Source organism: Gobius niger (assembly GCF_951799975.1).
Source record: "Gobius niger genome assembly, chromosome: 1".
Lineage (NCBI taxonomy): Eukaryota > Metazoa > Chordata > Actinopteri > Gobiiformes > Gobiidae > Gobius > Gobius niger.
In genome coordinates, this window is record NC_136852.1 from 71,415,035 (window position 1) to 71,431,172 (window position 16,138).

General features: G+C 41.6%; 1 protein-coding gene across 1 annotated transcript in view; it reads right to left on the bottom strand.

Moving 5' to 3' along the window:
• The window catches only part of stpg2 (sperm-tail PG-rich repeat containing 2), a 155,077-nt gene that overhangs the window by 96,402 nt on the left and 42,537 nt on the right, over nt 1-16,138 (bottom strand). The window contains exons 8-9 of the mRNA XM_079552425.1: nt 6,408-6,567; nt 5,925-6,082 (exon numbers count right to left, since the gene is read on the bottom strand). Coding sequence (XP_079408551.1) covers nt 5,925-6,082; nt 6,408-6,567 — 318 coding nt within the window. The remainder of the gene's footprint in view (nt 1-5,924; nt 6,083-6,407; nt 6,568-16,138) is intronic.

The following is a 16,138-nucleotide window of genomic DNA, read 5'->3' on the forward strand; positions in this document are numbered from 1 at the left end:
CCTGAACCAAGACCCAAACCAAGACCCAAACAAAGACCCAAACCAAGACCCAGACCAAGACCCGAACCAAGACCCAAACAAAGACCCAAACCAAGACCCGAACCAAGACCCGAACCAAGACCTAGACCAAGATCTGACCCAAGACCTGGACCAAGATTCAAATCAAGACCCGAACCAAGACCCGAACCAAGACCCGAACCAAGACCCGAACCAAGACCCAGACCAAGACCCAGACCAAGACCCAGACCAAGACCCAGACCAAGACCAAAAACCACAGAAGCCAGGTCAAGTCCAGACCAAGTTACCATAGTAACCTGAATTAAAACCATAACCAGGTAAACCACAGAAGCAAGGCCAAGTCCAGACCAAGTTACCATAGTAACCTGAATTAAAACCATAACCAGGTAAACCACAGAAACCAGGCCAAGTCCAGACCAAGTCCCCATAGTTACCGGAATTAAAACCATAACCAGGAAAACCACAGAAACCAGGCCAAGTCCAGACCACATTTCCATAGTTACCGGATAATTTCAGGAGTTTCAAGTATTTCAGGAGTGGTGAGGAATTCAACAGTGTTAAGGATTATAGGAATTTCAAGGTTTTAACAGTTTCAAAGAATTCAGGAGTTTCAAGGTTTCAACAGTTTCAAGGTTTCAACAGTTTCAAGGTTTCAACAGTTTCAAAGTTTCAAAGTTTCAACAGTTTCAAGGATTTCAGGAGGTTCAAGGTGTCAACAGTTTTGAAGATTTCAGGAGTTTCAATGTTTCAAATCTTTCAAAGACTTCAGGCGTTTCAAAGAAAGTATTTTAACAGTTTCAAGGCATTTTCAAGGATTTTTCAGGTGACTTCTGCATTAGATCTATTCCGCAGTCAATCGCAATTGCGCAGCAATTGCAAAATTTTCTAGTTATTATTATAGTATTTTTTTCCAAATTTTCTGCAGCTTTCACAACTTTCACAATTTCAGCGATTTCCACAAGTTATACATCAAAACGTTCAGCATGTTGGAGAGAATCCTGCTATTACTTTTGGGAATTCTGCAACTTCCGGTTTTTCCGCAATCGGCCGATATTCGGCCGATTTTTCCTATTCGTTATAATGGGGCTCCCGCAAATTCACAGATTCTGCAGTTTTTTCCACAGTTTCAGCAATTTCTGCAGTTTGTGCTTGTTCAGCTTCCACAACTTGTCAGTTTTCTGAAAAAATTAGAGTTCTACAGTTTTCCAGTTTTTTTCTACGGGCTTGGGAATTCTGCCATTGATTTGTATGGGGAATTCTGCCCATTCATTTTAATAGGATTTCTGATACAGTGAAGTCTGTGAGTGATTTAAACAGTTTATACAATGTTAAGACTTTATACAATGTCAAGTTTCTGCAATTTCAACAGTTTTTACAGTTTCTGCAACAAAATAGGGATTTTTGCAATTACAACACAATTATGCAACTAAATAGGGATTTTCACAATAAAAGCACTATAATGCAACTTAATAGGGATTTTCACAATAAAAGCACTATAATGCAACTTAATTGGGATTTTCGCATATAAAGCACTATAATGCAACTTAATAGGGATTTTCACAATAAAAGCACTATAATGCAACTTAATAGGGATTTTCACAATAAAAGCACTATAATGCAACTTAATAGGGATTTTCACAATAAAAGCACTATAATGCAACTAAATAGGGATTTTCACATATAAAGCACTATAATGCAACTAAATAGGGATTTTCACATATAAAGCACTATAATGCAACTTAATAGGGATTTTCACATATAAAGCACTATAATGCAACTTAATAGGGATTTTCACAATAAAAGCACTATAATGCAACTAAATAGGGATTTTCACATATAAAGCACTATAATGCAACTTAATAGGGATTTTCACAATAAAAGCACTATAATGCAACTTAATAGGGATTTTCACATGTAAAGCACTATAATGCAACTTAATAGGGATTTTCACATATAAAGCAGTATAATGCAACTTAATAGGGATTTTCACATATAAAGCAGTATAATGCAACTTAATAGGGATTTTCACAATAAAAGCACTATAATGCAACTTAATAGGGATTTTCACATGTAAAGCACTATAATGCAACTTAATAGGGATTTTCACATGTAAAGCACTATAATGCAACTTAATAGGGATTTTCACATATAAAGCAGTATAATGCAACTTAATAGGGATTTTCACAATAAAAGCACTATAATGCAACTTAATAGGGATTTTCACAATAAAAGCACTATAATGCAACTTAATAGGGATTTTCACATGTAAAGCACTATAATGCAACTTAATAGGGATTTTCACAATAAAAGCACTATAATGCAACTAAATGAGGATTTTCACGATAAAAGCACTCTTATGCAATTATGAATTTTTTCACAATTTTTATGCATTTTTTGCCATTTCTGCATTAGTAGCCTAGGATTCCGCAGTCAATCGCAATTGCGCAGCAATTGCAAAATTTTCTAGTTTCTCATACAACTCACTCATTATTGTATTCATGTGTCAGTACTTTTGATGAATGAAAAAAGGAAAAACAACCTAGATTTTTGTTTAACTTGTCGTGTAATAAGGAAGTACAACATGTAACAACGTGCAGCTACGTGTCGATGTCTAGTAAAGGTATTCATTTTCATTTTTTAAATTTATTTCATTCAAAGGTGACATAATATAATCAAAACAAAACCACCAAGCCAATACAGTATGAATGAAATGGAGCAATTCATGGTACTGAGCTGTCACATAGTTGTGGCAAAAGGGAATGTGGTTTTGTGCAAACATTTTAAGACATGACCCCAGGCATTTTTATTGATTGTTCTTTATTTTTTTTATAGTGAAAGTAATTACACATGTAGGTTCTCTTACTTGCAGAGCCGTGGGAAGATATTTTGGTTAGGGGTGCTGAGGGACAAAATTTACCCCCAAAATACTTTTTCTGTGCATAAATCCTATTTATTAACCTCTTAACTCCCGCCTGAACCGAGAGTATTTTCTCCAGTTCAGCTTTACCCAAATCCAGTGTAGCACCTCATTTGAAAGCTAAGATCTACAAAACTCATCTAAATGGATCTTTTTCCTCACGTCATCAGATTTGTTTCCATCTTTTTTTGGGGGGGTATTCAACAAATTTTTTGTCATTTTTTTGTCATTTTTTTGTCTTTTTTTCATTCTTTTTTTTTTGTCATTTTTCGTCATTTTTTTGGTCACATTTTTTGTTCTTTTTTTGTCTTTTTTTTGTCTTTTTTTGTCTTTTTTAGTCATTTTTTGGTATTTTTTGTCATTTTTTGTCATTTTTTTGTCATTTTTTGTTCTTTTTTTTGTCATTTTTTGGTATTTTTTGTCATTTTTTGTCATTTTTTGTCATTTTTTGTTCTTTTTTTGTTCTTTTTTTTTGGCATTTTTTTCGTCACTTTTTTGTCAATGTTTTCTTGTGTTTTCTTACTATTTTGTCACATTTCCATCATTGTTTACGTCTCAGTTTTGTAGCTATTTTCACACCTTTTTTCCAGAAGCTTTTGGACAGGGGTAGAGCTGGAGAAAATGTGCTCGGTTCAGGTGGGAGTTAAGGGGTTAATATTGCCTGCAGTTCACAAACTATCCACCAGGGGGTGCTGCAGCGCCCTCAGCACCCTGGGTTCCCACGCCTTGCTTACTTGTGACTGCAACAAGCAGAAAGAAGAGTGAACAGAGAAAAATAAGAACAAGCGTCCAAAAATGATCACGCTTAATGATAATTTCTAAGTCAGACGGAGCCTTTCTGTGCTGATGTGTGACCTATAGGAATTGAACCTGGGACCTTCTAGCTGTGAAGTAAAAGCACTAACCACTGCATCATTATATCACATGTACTTATGGCGTACGTGCGCTTTGATATTGTGATCATTTTTGGAGACTTGTTCTGCTTATTTTTTCTCTGTTCGCTCTTGTTTCTTCTTGTTAAAGGCAGCGGTGTCTCACTATAAAAAATAAACAACAATCAATAAAAATGCCTGGAGTCATGTCTTCTCTTTCACAACAGTAATACTGCCGTCCTGCAACATTAAAGTGAATGCACAATTTATAAAACCACATTCTCTTTTGCCACAACTATGTGATCGCTCAGGACTATTACAGGATATCTGCAGAGTTGGACAAGTCAAATTTCAGACTTTTTAAGACCTTTTTAAGACCACAAAATCTCAAAAATAAGACCTGTTTTTGAACGCGCAATATAGAAATGGACTGTAAAGAAAATCACTGTCACAAAAATCCAAGCGTCAAACTGTTGTTTTTGATTTCACAGTGGGATGTACAAATGTAAGAACTTCATTTTTCACATTAGGCATTTCAACAACCAAGTTTTAACAACCTCATCCCATAATAAGAATATTGAGATTGAATAATTACTCACAATTATCGACTGAATGAAAGAAAACAACAGATATTTAGATTTTGTATTTAAAATGCTTTGTAATACTTGAGCTGGTAAACATTCACTGTTTCTAAAAATAAAATATATTATTATTAGGCCAGAATCTAGTCTAGGTTTTCTGTTTTCTAAACTTGTTTGTCAGATGTTTTGATGAACAAACTGAGAAACGTGTTTCTAAAGTAACAGGACTTTCATTTCCTTCTGTCCCTGAGCAGAGGAGCGTTCGCTTTGTGTTTCCCAACATTTGGACAAACTTTATTGTGAATTATGCCGTTCATTACCTTGAGTTGGATATTTACAGCGAAGGATTATCTCCACGTTGTTTCATATTGGACGTGTCTTTCCCCCGACAGCAGCATTACGGATCCATCAGCCACACCTTGCTCATGTTTTGGATTCCTAAACTCTGCTGACTTCAGTCGTTTTTTTGGGCGGATAAAGCTCTGAAGGAGAGTCCTTCTGCCTCGCTCGACTATAGCTGAGTTTCCGTTGTTTGTGGCGGCGGCCAGTGCGGCGGCCAGTGCGGCGGCCAGTGCGGCGGCCAGTGCGTCAGCGTCGCTTCGCCGGGCGGCTCCTCATCGCTGCTTCTGGGCATTTATTTGTCGACTTTTTAAACTAAATTGTGCGCAAATAATTGGGTCGTTGAACGTTAATTTTTAAGACCAGTTTACCATGGATTTAAGACCAAATAGGCAGAATTGTAGACTTTTTAACCTCTTACCACCCGCCAAAACCAAATCCATTCTCACCTCTATGCCATTGTTGTCAATTTTTATTTCCCTTATGTGTTTTTGTCACTTTTTTATTACTTTTTTGCTGCTCTTCTGTCACTTTTTTGCTGGATTTTTGTCATTTTTTTTGCTGGATTTTTATCTTTTTTTTTGCTGGATTTTTGTCACTTTTTTGCTGGATTTTTGTCACTTTTTTGCTGGATTTTTGTCATTTTTTTTGCTGGATTTTTATCTTTTTTTTTGCTGGATTTTTGTCACTTTTGTTGCTGGATTTTTGTCACTTCTTTTGGTCACTTTTTAGCTTTTTTTGTTGCGTTTACATCCTCATTTTCTTCTCGTTTTTTGCCTCTGTTTTGAAGAAGCTTTTAGATTTGGAGAATTTGGAGAAAACATGTTCAGGTGGGATTTAAGAGGTTAAGGCCTTAAATTTGGATTCTTGAATTTTAGACTTTTTAAGACCCCGCGGATACCCTGTATTAATTGCTCTTTGATTATCTTTACTACACCTTGACACGTAGTGACACGTTGTACTGCCTTATTACACATTGTTCCCCTTTGTTACATATGTAGGAGTACCTATGCTTACACATGTGTAATTACTTTCTTGTTACCCGTACTTACACCTGGAGCGCGGGCTGTATTTTAATCACAGACTGAAGGAGGAACCTGAGGCATTGGGAAACGACCGCCCCGCTCGGAGGCGAGGGTTAAACCAGGGTAAGTTCTGTCTCTGTAGTTGTCAGAGGAGCCGGTGAGTTCCACTGACCTGGTACTGCCCTGGACTGGGCCCCTCTGTCCACCGTGAGTTGAAGATGGTGCTGCGCTGAGCGTTGGAGCCAAACCCTCCTTTAGTTCTGTCCAGGTAGGCCTTTTTAAAGCTGTCCCGCGCCATGCCATGCTCAAACATGTTATAGGAGCCTGGGCCTACAGAAATACACACACACGTTAGAATATATCCTTTCACCTAAAAGAAAGGGTCCTAAAGTAGTGTTAAAAGCAAGAATAAAGCATAGGGTAGGGCAATATTGTTGACATTGGAGATAAACTCGATATCGTAAATTTGCACATCTTCCAAACTGCAATTTCGATATTATCTTGTAGATGGTATATTCCCCACCTCTACATTTGCAACTAAATTGGTCACACTCCAGCGCTTTACTGTGGTTTTCTTTAATTAAGTCAATGCTTAAAATCTTTCCAACTCTTTACCTGATTTCCTCCATGTTGTCACAGAAACACTGTCTTGTACCTGGCAGAGAGGTTCTACAATAGTCAGGGCTGAAGCGCGCGGCGGAGCTGCAGAACGGACTGTTCTTGACTGCAGTGGACTTCCTTAGCACCTCGAGTGCGCTGCGCGGGTCGTCATACGTTCCTACAGGGGGCGCCACCTCTCTCACAGGGCTGAACCTCTGTCAGAGAGAGAAAGAAAAGAAAATGCTGTGGTCATCCTTCAGTTATTGAGCCTTTAATTGATCAGGAGTCACAGATTCAGATTCTCTTTTTCTGGGGAGTCCTGCTGGCCCCAGTGTCCGTAACTTCCTGTTGGCCAGTGTGGGCTAACGACTACTTCCTGTCCACATTTTTACCTGAAATTAAAAACAAAATAAGGTTGTCTCAGATTGTCTCAGATTGTTATTTTTATGTCTGTTTGCTTCAAGGCTAAAACACCTACATTTATCAATGAAGGTGTGAAGTATTTGCATCCTGAGAGGAGTTTTTAACATGTTTTTCACGAGTGATTATCCCCATCTGCGTGGTTTTGTCACGTACTGTTTATTTATTCCAATGAGACACAGCTAACTCCTCACAGGAATAAATAAACTAGGGCATGAAATAGTGGTTACCTTAAGGACAAAGGTAAAATCCCACCGCCACCTGTCCACATTAAGTCCGGCTTGGTCTCCGCTTGGTCTTAGGCAGTTGTGCCACAAATACTATTTGTTGTCCTCAACCTGTGAGACGTTTCTATGACACCCTACAATGTCTCCAAGACATATACCAAGGAGTAGTAGAAACCGTGTAGACCTCTCGAAGACCATGCGCAAACTCCGTCGCGCAAAATCAGTCCCAGTCACAGCAATCTCGGCAACTCTCTCTGGTGAGAGGTGAGATAGGCCCTTTAAATGGTCACGTGACCTGTTCTGAGCAGTTCTCCACTCAATGTGTGTTCATCAGTGATTAGCATGCCATTAGCTAACATTGAAAATCACAGATGCTCTCAGACCAGCAGGCAGTGACCAGGAAAGCCACCCTGATCCCTGCTGACCCCGGACAATTCCAACTGCTCCCCTCAGGCAGAAGGTACAAGGTCCCACTGGCAAATAAAAACACTCACAAAAAAACATTCATCCCATCTGCAGTAAAGACCAAAGCATCAGCTTTATTGTACAGTAGCCTTTATTTGTATTTGCATTATGTGTAAATTGGTCTGCTTGTTTTAAATAATTGAACGCCTTTTAAGCAGTGCTAAAGATTAGCTTCTGCCTCTACTGGGACAGACAATTGCCCCAGGTCAATTTGAAATCCTGCCCAGCCCAGTCTCTCACTTGTTTGTGTCTTTTCCATACATAGCCCACATTTCAAATGATAAAATGTAAAATGTCAAGGCTGAGGCGCACAAAAGAGTGTTTATAAGCATCAAAAGTTGACCTGAACAAAAGCGCGAGCTACATACAGTCTCCTTTAAAGAAACTGTGTAGTCAAAACATTCTCTCGCTGTCTGAGCATTAACATTCAGCGAACAATTTCGAGTTTGAAAAGGCGAGACATAATGTTTTTGAATAGCATGAAGCGCAGACAGTTCAACAGCCTTTCACGAAGACTGCATTGAATCTCCCCGGCTATATGGAGCAAAGCGAGGGCCTTACGAGCCTTCACATAAATGATGAATAAACACGGGAAAAACCTAAGGAGACTAAGCAAGTGTTTGAGCCCAGGACAGAGGAGACGAGACAGGATAAACAGCCTATTCATGATGTGCATAGTCAGGTGTGTAATGCTCTCCGGGCTGATTCAGCACGGCGCCCACTTCCACCAAATAAATGTGTCTTTATTGTAAGACAGAATGAGCTCCGTTGGGGACAGGCACATTGAGGCGTTGAGGATGGCTGTCAGAAAGCACCAGACCAAAAGACGGCTATAGGAAGTTGTTACACAGACCGTGGATGGACACTGTTTCTTTGGACGAAATCAAATTGAAACAGCAGTTTGGACGGTTGCAATTACCATATCGCGAAGGCAGCGGATATTTCAGCCACGTAACGTCCTCTGCAGAGATGGAAACACACGGTCTCCCCTGGGTCCTGGGGCAATAAAACCAACTAACCCTGTAGTTGAGCCCTCTGTATGAAACAATTGAGAGGAAATTGTTCCAGACACAGGACTTTTATTGTAGACAGCCTAAGGCACACCATACGGTCTAATCAGCATCTTGATATGCCACGTCTCGGAGATGGGATGGATTATTCTGGCAAAGGAGAAGAGATCACTCGGGCTGCAGGATTTTGACAAAAATCCTTCAGTTTGCAATTTTAATATTTTAAACACAGCGTATGTTCTATATTTCATGCAATTGAGCATTGAGTTGCATATATACTTCTAAAAGTGCTGTTGAGCATCACGGTGCTCGGTTATTATGTTTCAGATTTATGCAGCAAAAAGACACAAATCTGCGAAAGACAAAGAGGCATTTTATGGAGTTGTCAGAAAAACATCCTTAGCTTAACACATTGAGGCCGCGCTGTTTTGGGGATTTATGGACACATGATGTGGCTCGTTTGAAAGGTGAGACTCTAAGCTCTCCGTAGGTAAAAACAGTTTAATTCTATGTGCCTCGGTTCCTGAGAAATCAAAAGCTAAACAGAGGCTAGTTTTGATCAAAATCACGGATTTTTTTTCTAAATTCGGAGATAACGGGGGTTTAATGCAACGCTCTCCGTTCTGATTAACTCACTCAAGTCTCCTCCTCTCTGGACGGGCAATAACGTTATGTGAAGAGGCAAATGCCTAAATATTTCCGTTTCAAGTCCATTTTCAATGACAACATTGTTGACACGTTTTGAAACACGCGTGTTCTCGATCTCTTTTTATGGCGTGTGCATTTAAACAGCCTGGTTCTCGGATTGAAGACTTTAACAGGATGTTTCTCAGTCGTCCTTTGACAGATTTTAACCATTTAAAAACTCAGTTAAAATCTCAACTGTTTCGATCTTTCCATGGAAAGCTGCTCTGCTTTGTCAAACGCGCTCCAGTGAGTGTCGGGTTTACATCTGTTCACTACACAACACCACGCCCCTGCGGACTAAAAAAATAAAATAAACGCAAAAATACATACAAAATGTCCAGATCAGAAGCTTTTGATCGTCATCTATTTCAGTTCTGTTCATCACAGAGCTACCAAAACCACAAATAAGGTGTATTAGAGTGTCTACTTTCACAATGAATAACAAAACAAAACAAAAAAAACGTGTTTTTCCGTTTTCGGCACTCAATGTGTTAAACATCATGGTACTCGGTTAATACATTTCAGATTTATGCAGCAAAAAGATCCAAATCTGTGAGAGGCAACGAGGCATTTTATGGAGTTAACATCCTTAGTTTGAATCTAATAATCTAATCTAATAAACGTGGCATTCTCTTACACTTCTGTCTCCCTATTCGGCTACATAAATGCATTCTCCGAATCACAAGCTGCAAAACGCTGCTTGTTTTATGAAAACCCGCTTCATATTTACGTCAACAACCAAAAGGATGTTGACCACCTCAACCAGCTCCACGATGAAATGAATATTCTGTGACCTAAGTAAACAAGGCTCCAGAATTCTGAAGGACAAACATGTCTTTCACTAAAATGACGAAGGCGCAAGGCAGTAAGGAAAAAAGAAAAACCTCATCCCCTTGAAGTTAGGTTACTGGAGTAGCAAAAACCTCAATTTCAATCCGATAAATATTAATCGCGCAGCACTAGTGATCGCTAACAGATTTGTGAACAACATTTGAGAGAAATGGGCCTACTGTGTAGCGAATATGTTTCATATCTTTGAGTTCAACGCATGAAAAATGGGAGCGAAAACAAAAGAAATGCATTTATGTTCTTGTTCGAGGTCTTTACAAGCAGACAACACAAGAAGAAGCATCATGTTGCCCCGCCCTGCAGACATCGGCGGGGCATTTATTTGGCGTGAAGCTCCTTAAACACAGCGACAGAGACCAGCCAAGAAATGCCCATGTTATAGCGTCATTTATTTTCCCAGATCCAGCGAACAGGGGCTGTGGAGAGCTCTTCTACCCCGCACTGGAGCAGCGTACAGGGGCCCATCTGTCATCCCGCCTTCCCCTGGCCTTCCCCTGGCGCTGCCCGAGTCTCAGTCAATACGGTCCTTGCACCGCCCGCCCGGCCACGCGCGCTTTTGTGGACTCCTCACATGAACGCTCCATTTATCTTTGTTTGGAGCCCTTTTTAGCTGTCAACACACAAATGACAAGCAGAAAAAGAGCATATTTATAAAATTCCAGCGCGGAGCCAGCGTGTTGTCAGACGTGGGGGGCTGTGTGCACGCTCGCTGACAGGCTCTTTGCATGTGTCACGCTGGATTAATGAGGCCATGCTGTAGGGAGCGGATTCAAACGGAATTCCCCTTTCATTTCGAGCTCAAACACAAGTTTTGAAGGGATTTTTGGAGTGTCACCTTTTCAGAAATCTATTTCCTCAGATCTTGTGCTGACATATTGGGCAGAGCGTTTGAGCAGGAGACCACCCGAGAGAGAGAGAGAGAGAGAGCGCTTTCGGAGCCTTTCTGTTACATTATGCAACTTCTCATGATGTTGATCGGGTTTGAAGCTGGTGTTTTTGCAAATTGACAGCCTTCCATTTTTGTTTTAAATTAAGTTAGCTTTATTCTCAATTCTATCTCATGTAGAGCGCATGCAAGGAGGAGAAATTGCTACTCTGGTGCAAAAAGGACAGCAGAGGGAAGGAAGGGGAGAGTTAAGCTAACCCTAACCCAGAGATTACACGAAGAACTGGAGGAACAAATACTCAAAGGAACCAGGGATGACGTTGACAATGACCCGACAAAGGACACGGGAAACATGGAGGTATACAGTAAATACATGCAGAACTGAGGCCCACATCAGGGCGGGGCAGGCAATCAACACAGGACCAGAGACGAACCAAAACAGGGGACAGAATACACATCATGACAAGTTCTGACTGTCCCGATTACTGGTGAGCCAAAAACACAACAGGCTTACACAAATTGATGTCCAAAGAGCAAACAATGGCCTCTACTGGTGAGGACAAGTAGATCAGCCACTGGCCTGGCTCCTGTTTCTCCCACATGTTATCTGTCACACGCTTGAAGTTGGTAAGATCTGAAGCAGATGAAATTCCCATAACTTTTCCTCATGATTCAATTTCAAGTCTAGAAAAAGTGACACTCTCCAGTCCACAAAGACGTGACGAAACATCCCAAAAATATCCCAAAACGTGTAACTTCTTGGGCCAGATCTGGTGCTTTGCATAAGTGCAAGTTCCTAGTTCCGTATAGTCCCTTTAAAGGAATAGGTCACAATTTTTACATACTGAGATATGTTCTTACCTTAGCTTAGACGAGTTCATGTGTACCTGTCTGGTCTTCACGCGTGCCCTCAGTCACGTAAACACAGCACAGACGGCATTAGCATTTAGCTTCCCCTCCTCTCCTCTATAGCTCCAAACCAGGTGAGAAGCTACTAAGCTCTTCCACATCGACATCCGCACAGTAAAGTGAAGATATTACTGCGCGGATGTCGAACTACTCCTGGTATTATTACGCCTTACAATATAGTTCCCCTTTTAATCCACATTGTTTAATTTTGTGTAATTATACTTTATAGTGTAACGGCGTTAGCTTCTATCTTCACCTGGTTTGGAGCCATAGAGGAGAGGAGGAGAGGCTAAATGCTAACGCTGTCTGTGCTGTGTTTACGTGACTAAGGACACGCGTGAAGACCAGACCGGTACACATGAACTCATCTAAGCTAAAGTAAGAACATATCTCAGTATGTAAAAACGGTGGCCTGCTCCTTTAAGCATTATAGGCTCTCACAGGTCGAACGAAAAACTGTATTAACTCCATCGTGAGCTAAACAACCCCTCTCCCTCCCCCCTTCCCGGCCGTGGAGTCTGGTTGGAGGAAAAGGCTGTTAAGCGCAAAATGTGTCGCTGTAGTCTGCATTTAGACGCACAAGTTCTGGCCCCTTGAGTTTTCGAATGCAGAGACAATAAAAGATTCTCTGGTACAATGATATTTTGTTTCCATCTCCTTCTAGCGTCAAGATTTTTCAGAGTTTTCAACCTGTGTAATAAAGTCTAATGAAGGAAACATACTTTTTTGCACTAATAAATGCCACACAAAGAAGCTACAGCAGCAGTATTGAAGCTCTTAAAATGTCCAACAAAACCAATAGTGACCGAAAAGCCACTACTGCGCACAAAGCACTGGAACCGTTTACTCGGCGTGACTGAATTCAGGGAACTGCGCTAAATAACAGCTGCTGCCAAATCCTACAATCAGATCTGAAGACTTCTGCGGCCATTTTGTGGAAAGTGTTCACAGTGGGACCCGAAATCCCAGCAACCGACGGCAAAACAAATCAAATGTTTGCCCGTTTTTGCAGAAGTATTTAGTGCAACAGCTCCATTAGCTCACACGCTGTCAGACTAAGGCATAATCCGCAAATTAGGAAACATAATATATTTTTTGGAGTAAGGTTAAAGAATTGCCGAGGAAGTCCTGGGCGCGGGGTGAAACGGGCTCGAGTCGACACGGGGAAGGCGTGTTTTTGAGCCGAGCCCCAGACGGATGCTTTGATTTGGGGGGGGGATTGCGAGGAGTCGGGAGCGCGCCGCAGACTTCCAGCTGTTCCTCTTATCTTTCCTTCCTCCCCTGCTTCCTCTCTCCTCGGTTCCTCTCCTAGTTTCCCCGCCTTTACGTTCGGCGGGTGGCAAGTCAGAGGGAAGTGGGCCCACGGGGGGAGGCAGGAGACAGAGAGACGGATCAGAAAGAGCCGGAGCTGTTTAGGACGGATAGATTCCTAGAGTAGTTTTATCACGCGGTACTTTTCAGAGGAGGGATCGGGGATTGGAGTCGAGCAGGGACACGTAGCAAAAATCAAATCAACCGCCGCTACCTTTCCGTAATGAGTTTACAACAATCTTTGCTCCGTGGAGTAAGAGAAAGCTGGTCTGCTCTTATCACGCACATAAACTTTCACAAAGTTACTGAAAAGTGCCCCGCATACAAACGGCTAAGTCCTGTCTGGAAGTTTATGTCATACTCAGGAGGAAAATAATGTGCTTTTCCGATTGAATCAGAGCAGAGAGAAGAGAGGAGACTTGGCTGTGGTCAAGTAGATGCTGAGGGGTGTTTTCCGCTCCCCTGTCCGGCAGGTGCATTTTGCTACAGACCTGAGCAAAACTATCCCCAGCAGTGGTGAAAAATGAAATAAAAATTACTATTGAAGAGTAATGTGTGTCTTATTTGAATGCCTTAAATTCATTCATGGGGCGGTTTGCGGCCGAGTGTGGAGCGGCCGGGATGAGGATCAGCACCTCAAATCCGAGGCCATGGTTCTCCACCGGAAAAAGGCGCTTCCCCTCTACAGGTCGGTGGGGAGTCCTTGCCTCAAGTGGAGGAGTTCAGGTATCTCGGGGTCTTGTTCATGAGTGAGGGGCGGATGGAGCGTGAGATCGAAAGACGGATCGGTGCGGCGTCGGCAGTGATGCGGTCGCTGTATCGGTCTGTCGTGGTGAAGAAGGAGCTGAGTCGGGGGGCGAAGCTCTCGATTTACCGATCGATCTACGTTCCCACCCTCACCTATGGTCATGAGATCTGGGTAATGATCGAAAGGACAAGATCGCGAATATAAGCAGCCGAAATGAGTTTCCTTCGCAGGGTGGCTGGGGGTGAGGAGCTCAGTTACCCAGGAGGAGCTCGGATTAGAGTCGCTGCTCCTTCACGTCGAAAGGAGCAGCTAAGGTGGCTAGGGCATCTGTTTCGGATGCCCTAGCCTAGGATGGATGGATGGATGGATGGATGGATGGATGGATGGATGGATGGATGGATGGATGGATGGATGGATGGATGGATGGATGGATGGATGGATGGATGGATGGATGGATGGATGGATGGATGGATGGATGGATGGATGGATGGATGGATGGATGGATGGATGGAAATTCAAAACTGTGGGGAAACCAGACCTGTGTGACACACTGGGAAAGGTGCACTGTTAGCTTGTAGGTACAGGCACTTTTGGACTTATCTTTTGGACAGATGGAATTAACAAACGAACACAAGCCGTGAGGATGTCCGTGAGTAATAGCCTCTTCTGTGCGTTTTTAGTTGGATCTGTACAAGTCAAGCTGGAAAGTCATCAGGACTGACGTACCACGAAAGACAAATGGCATTGTCTCCCGTCTCAGATGAGGGATTTTGGCCTCTCGGGACAGCATCCCGCGGTGGATCTGTAGATTTATGACGATGGAAGTGAAGTGGCTGTAAGATGCAGATGCTACAGTGTCGCACAGATGTCATGCCATGGACATTGTAGGATCTGTCCACATAATCAGCACAACAGAGCACAAGCATTTCTGTATCATATTAAGCAAGAACGAATGGTTGAAAATTGCAGCACCTCCGACTATAATTAAGCTGCTATTTTCATAAATAATCCCCCAATGGCCATGCATCACTGTATGCTAATGAGCTACAAACCGCAAACCGCGGTATTGAGGCACGCAAAATCCACCACAGGGAATTTCCTTCTCTGCAGCAGCTCTAATTAACAGCAGAAACCAGATGTTTACATACACTTTATAAATAGACACATTTGCAGTTTTTTTTTCTCACTGACATGAAACCAGAATTAACTTGAACTAACTTTTTTAGGTCAATTAGAGTCTTTAAAATGATTTCTATTTGCAAAACGCCAGAAGAATGAGAGATAGATTTTGTTACTTTCTACAAAGTCAGACGTTTACATACACTAAGATTACAATACATTTATCTTTAAACAATTTGGGAAAGGCCAGATGATGATGTCATGTCCTTGGAAGCACAAGTCTGATTCATCCTTGGGTGCAATTTGAAGGTGCTATAAACCAGTGGTTTCCAACCTTTTTTGCCTCGCGTACCCCTTGAGTCGTGGATTTATACTCTGAGGATTTTGGCAATATTATTACAAAGTGACTATTTAACAGTGTGTTGTGTTCAAAATTAAGCAAAAATACTCTCAAAATCAAACCATTTACTGAAAAACATAATTAAAACTAACTTTCCTTTGAAATTCATAGTGAAATACTATTCAGTTTCACCTTCTTTTTTTTATATTAAATAATTCCAAGTACCCCCTGCTAAGTGCTCAAGAACCCCCAGGGGTCCCCGTACCCCTGGTTGGGAAACACTGCTATAAACAATTACACACAAGTATAAAAAAGAAAGAAGGCGGGATCTGTGTCCCAGAGATGAACGTGCTGTGTCTGAAATGTGAAGGTCAACCCAAGAACAAAAGCCCTGGTGAAGAAGCTGAACCTGGTAAGAGTTTGTCATTATCCAGAGCGAAACAAGTCCTGTACCGACATGGGAAAGAGAACTCTGCCAGGAAGAAGCTCTTACTCCAAAAGAAACATGAAACAGGCAGGGACTGGTTCACTTCACAAAAGAGATAACATCATGAAGAAAGAGCTCTATATTATGTGGAAATATTGGGGCAACATCTCAAGACATCAGCGAGGTTACAGAGTGGCTTAAGGAAAACAAAGCCAATGTTTTGAAGTGGTCATCATAAAGTGTGTATGGGCAGAGCTGAAAAGGCATAGGCACGCAAGGTGGCCTACAAATGTGTCTCGGTTACACCAGTTCTGTTTGGAGGAATGGACCAAGCTTCATCCAACTATTGTGAGAAGCTTGTGGAAGGAAATCCAAAACGTTTGACCCA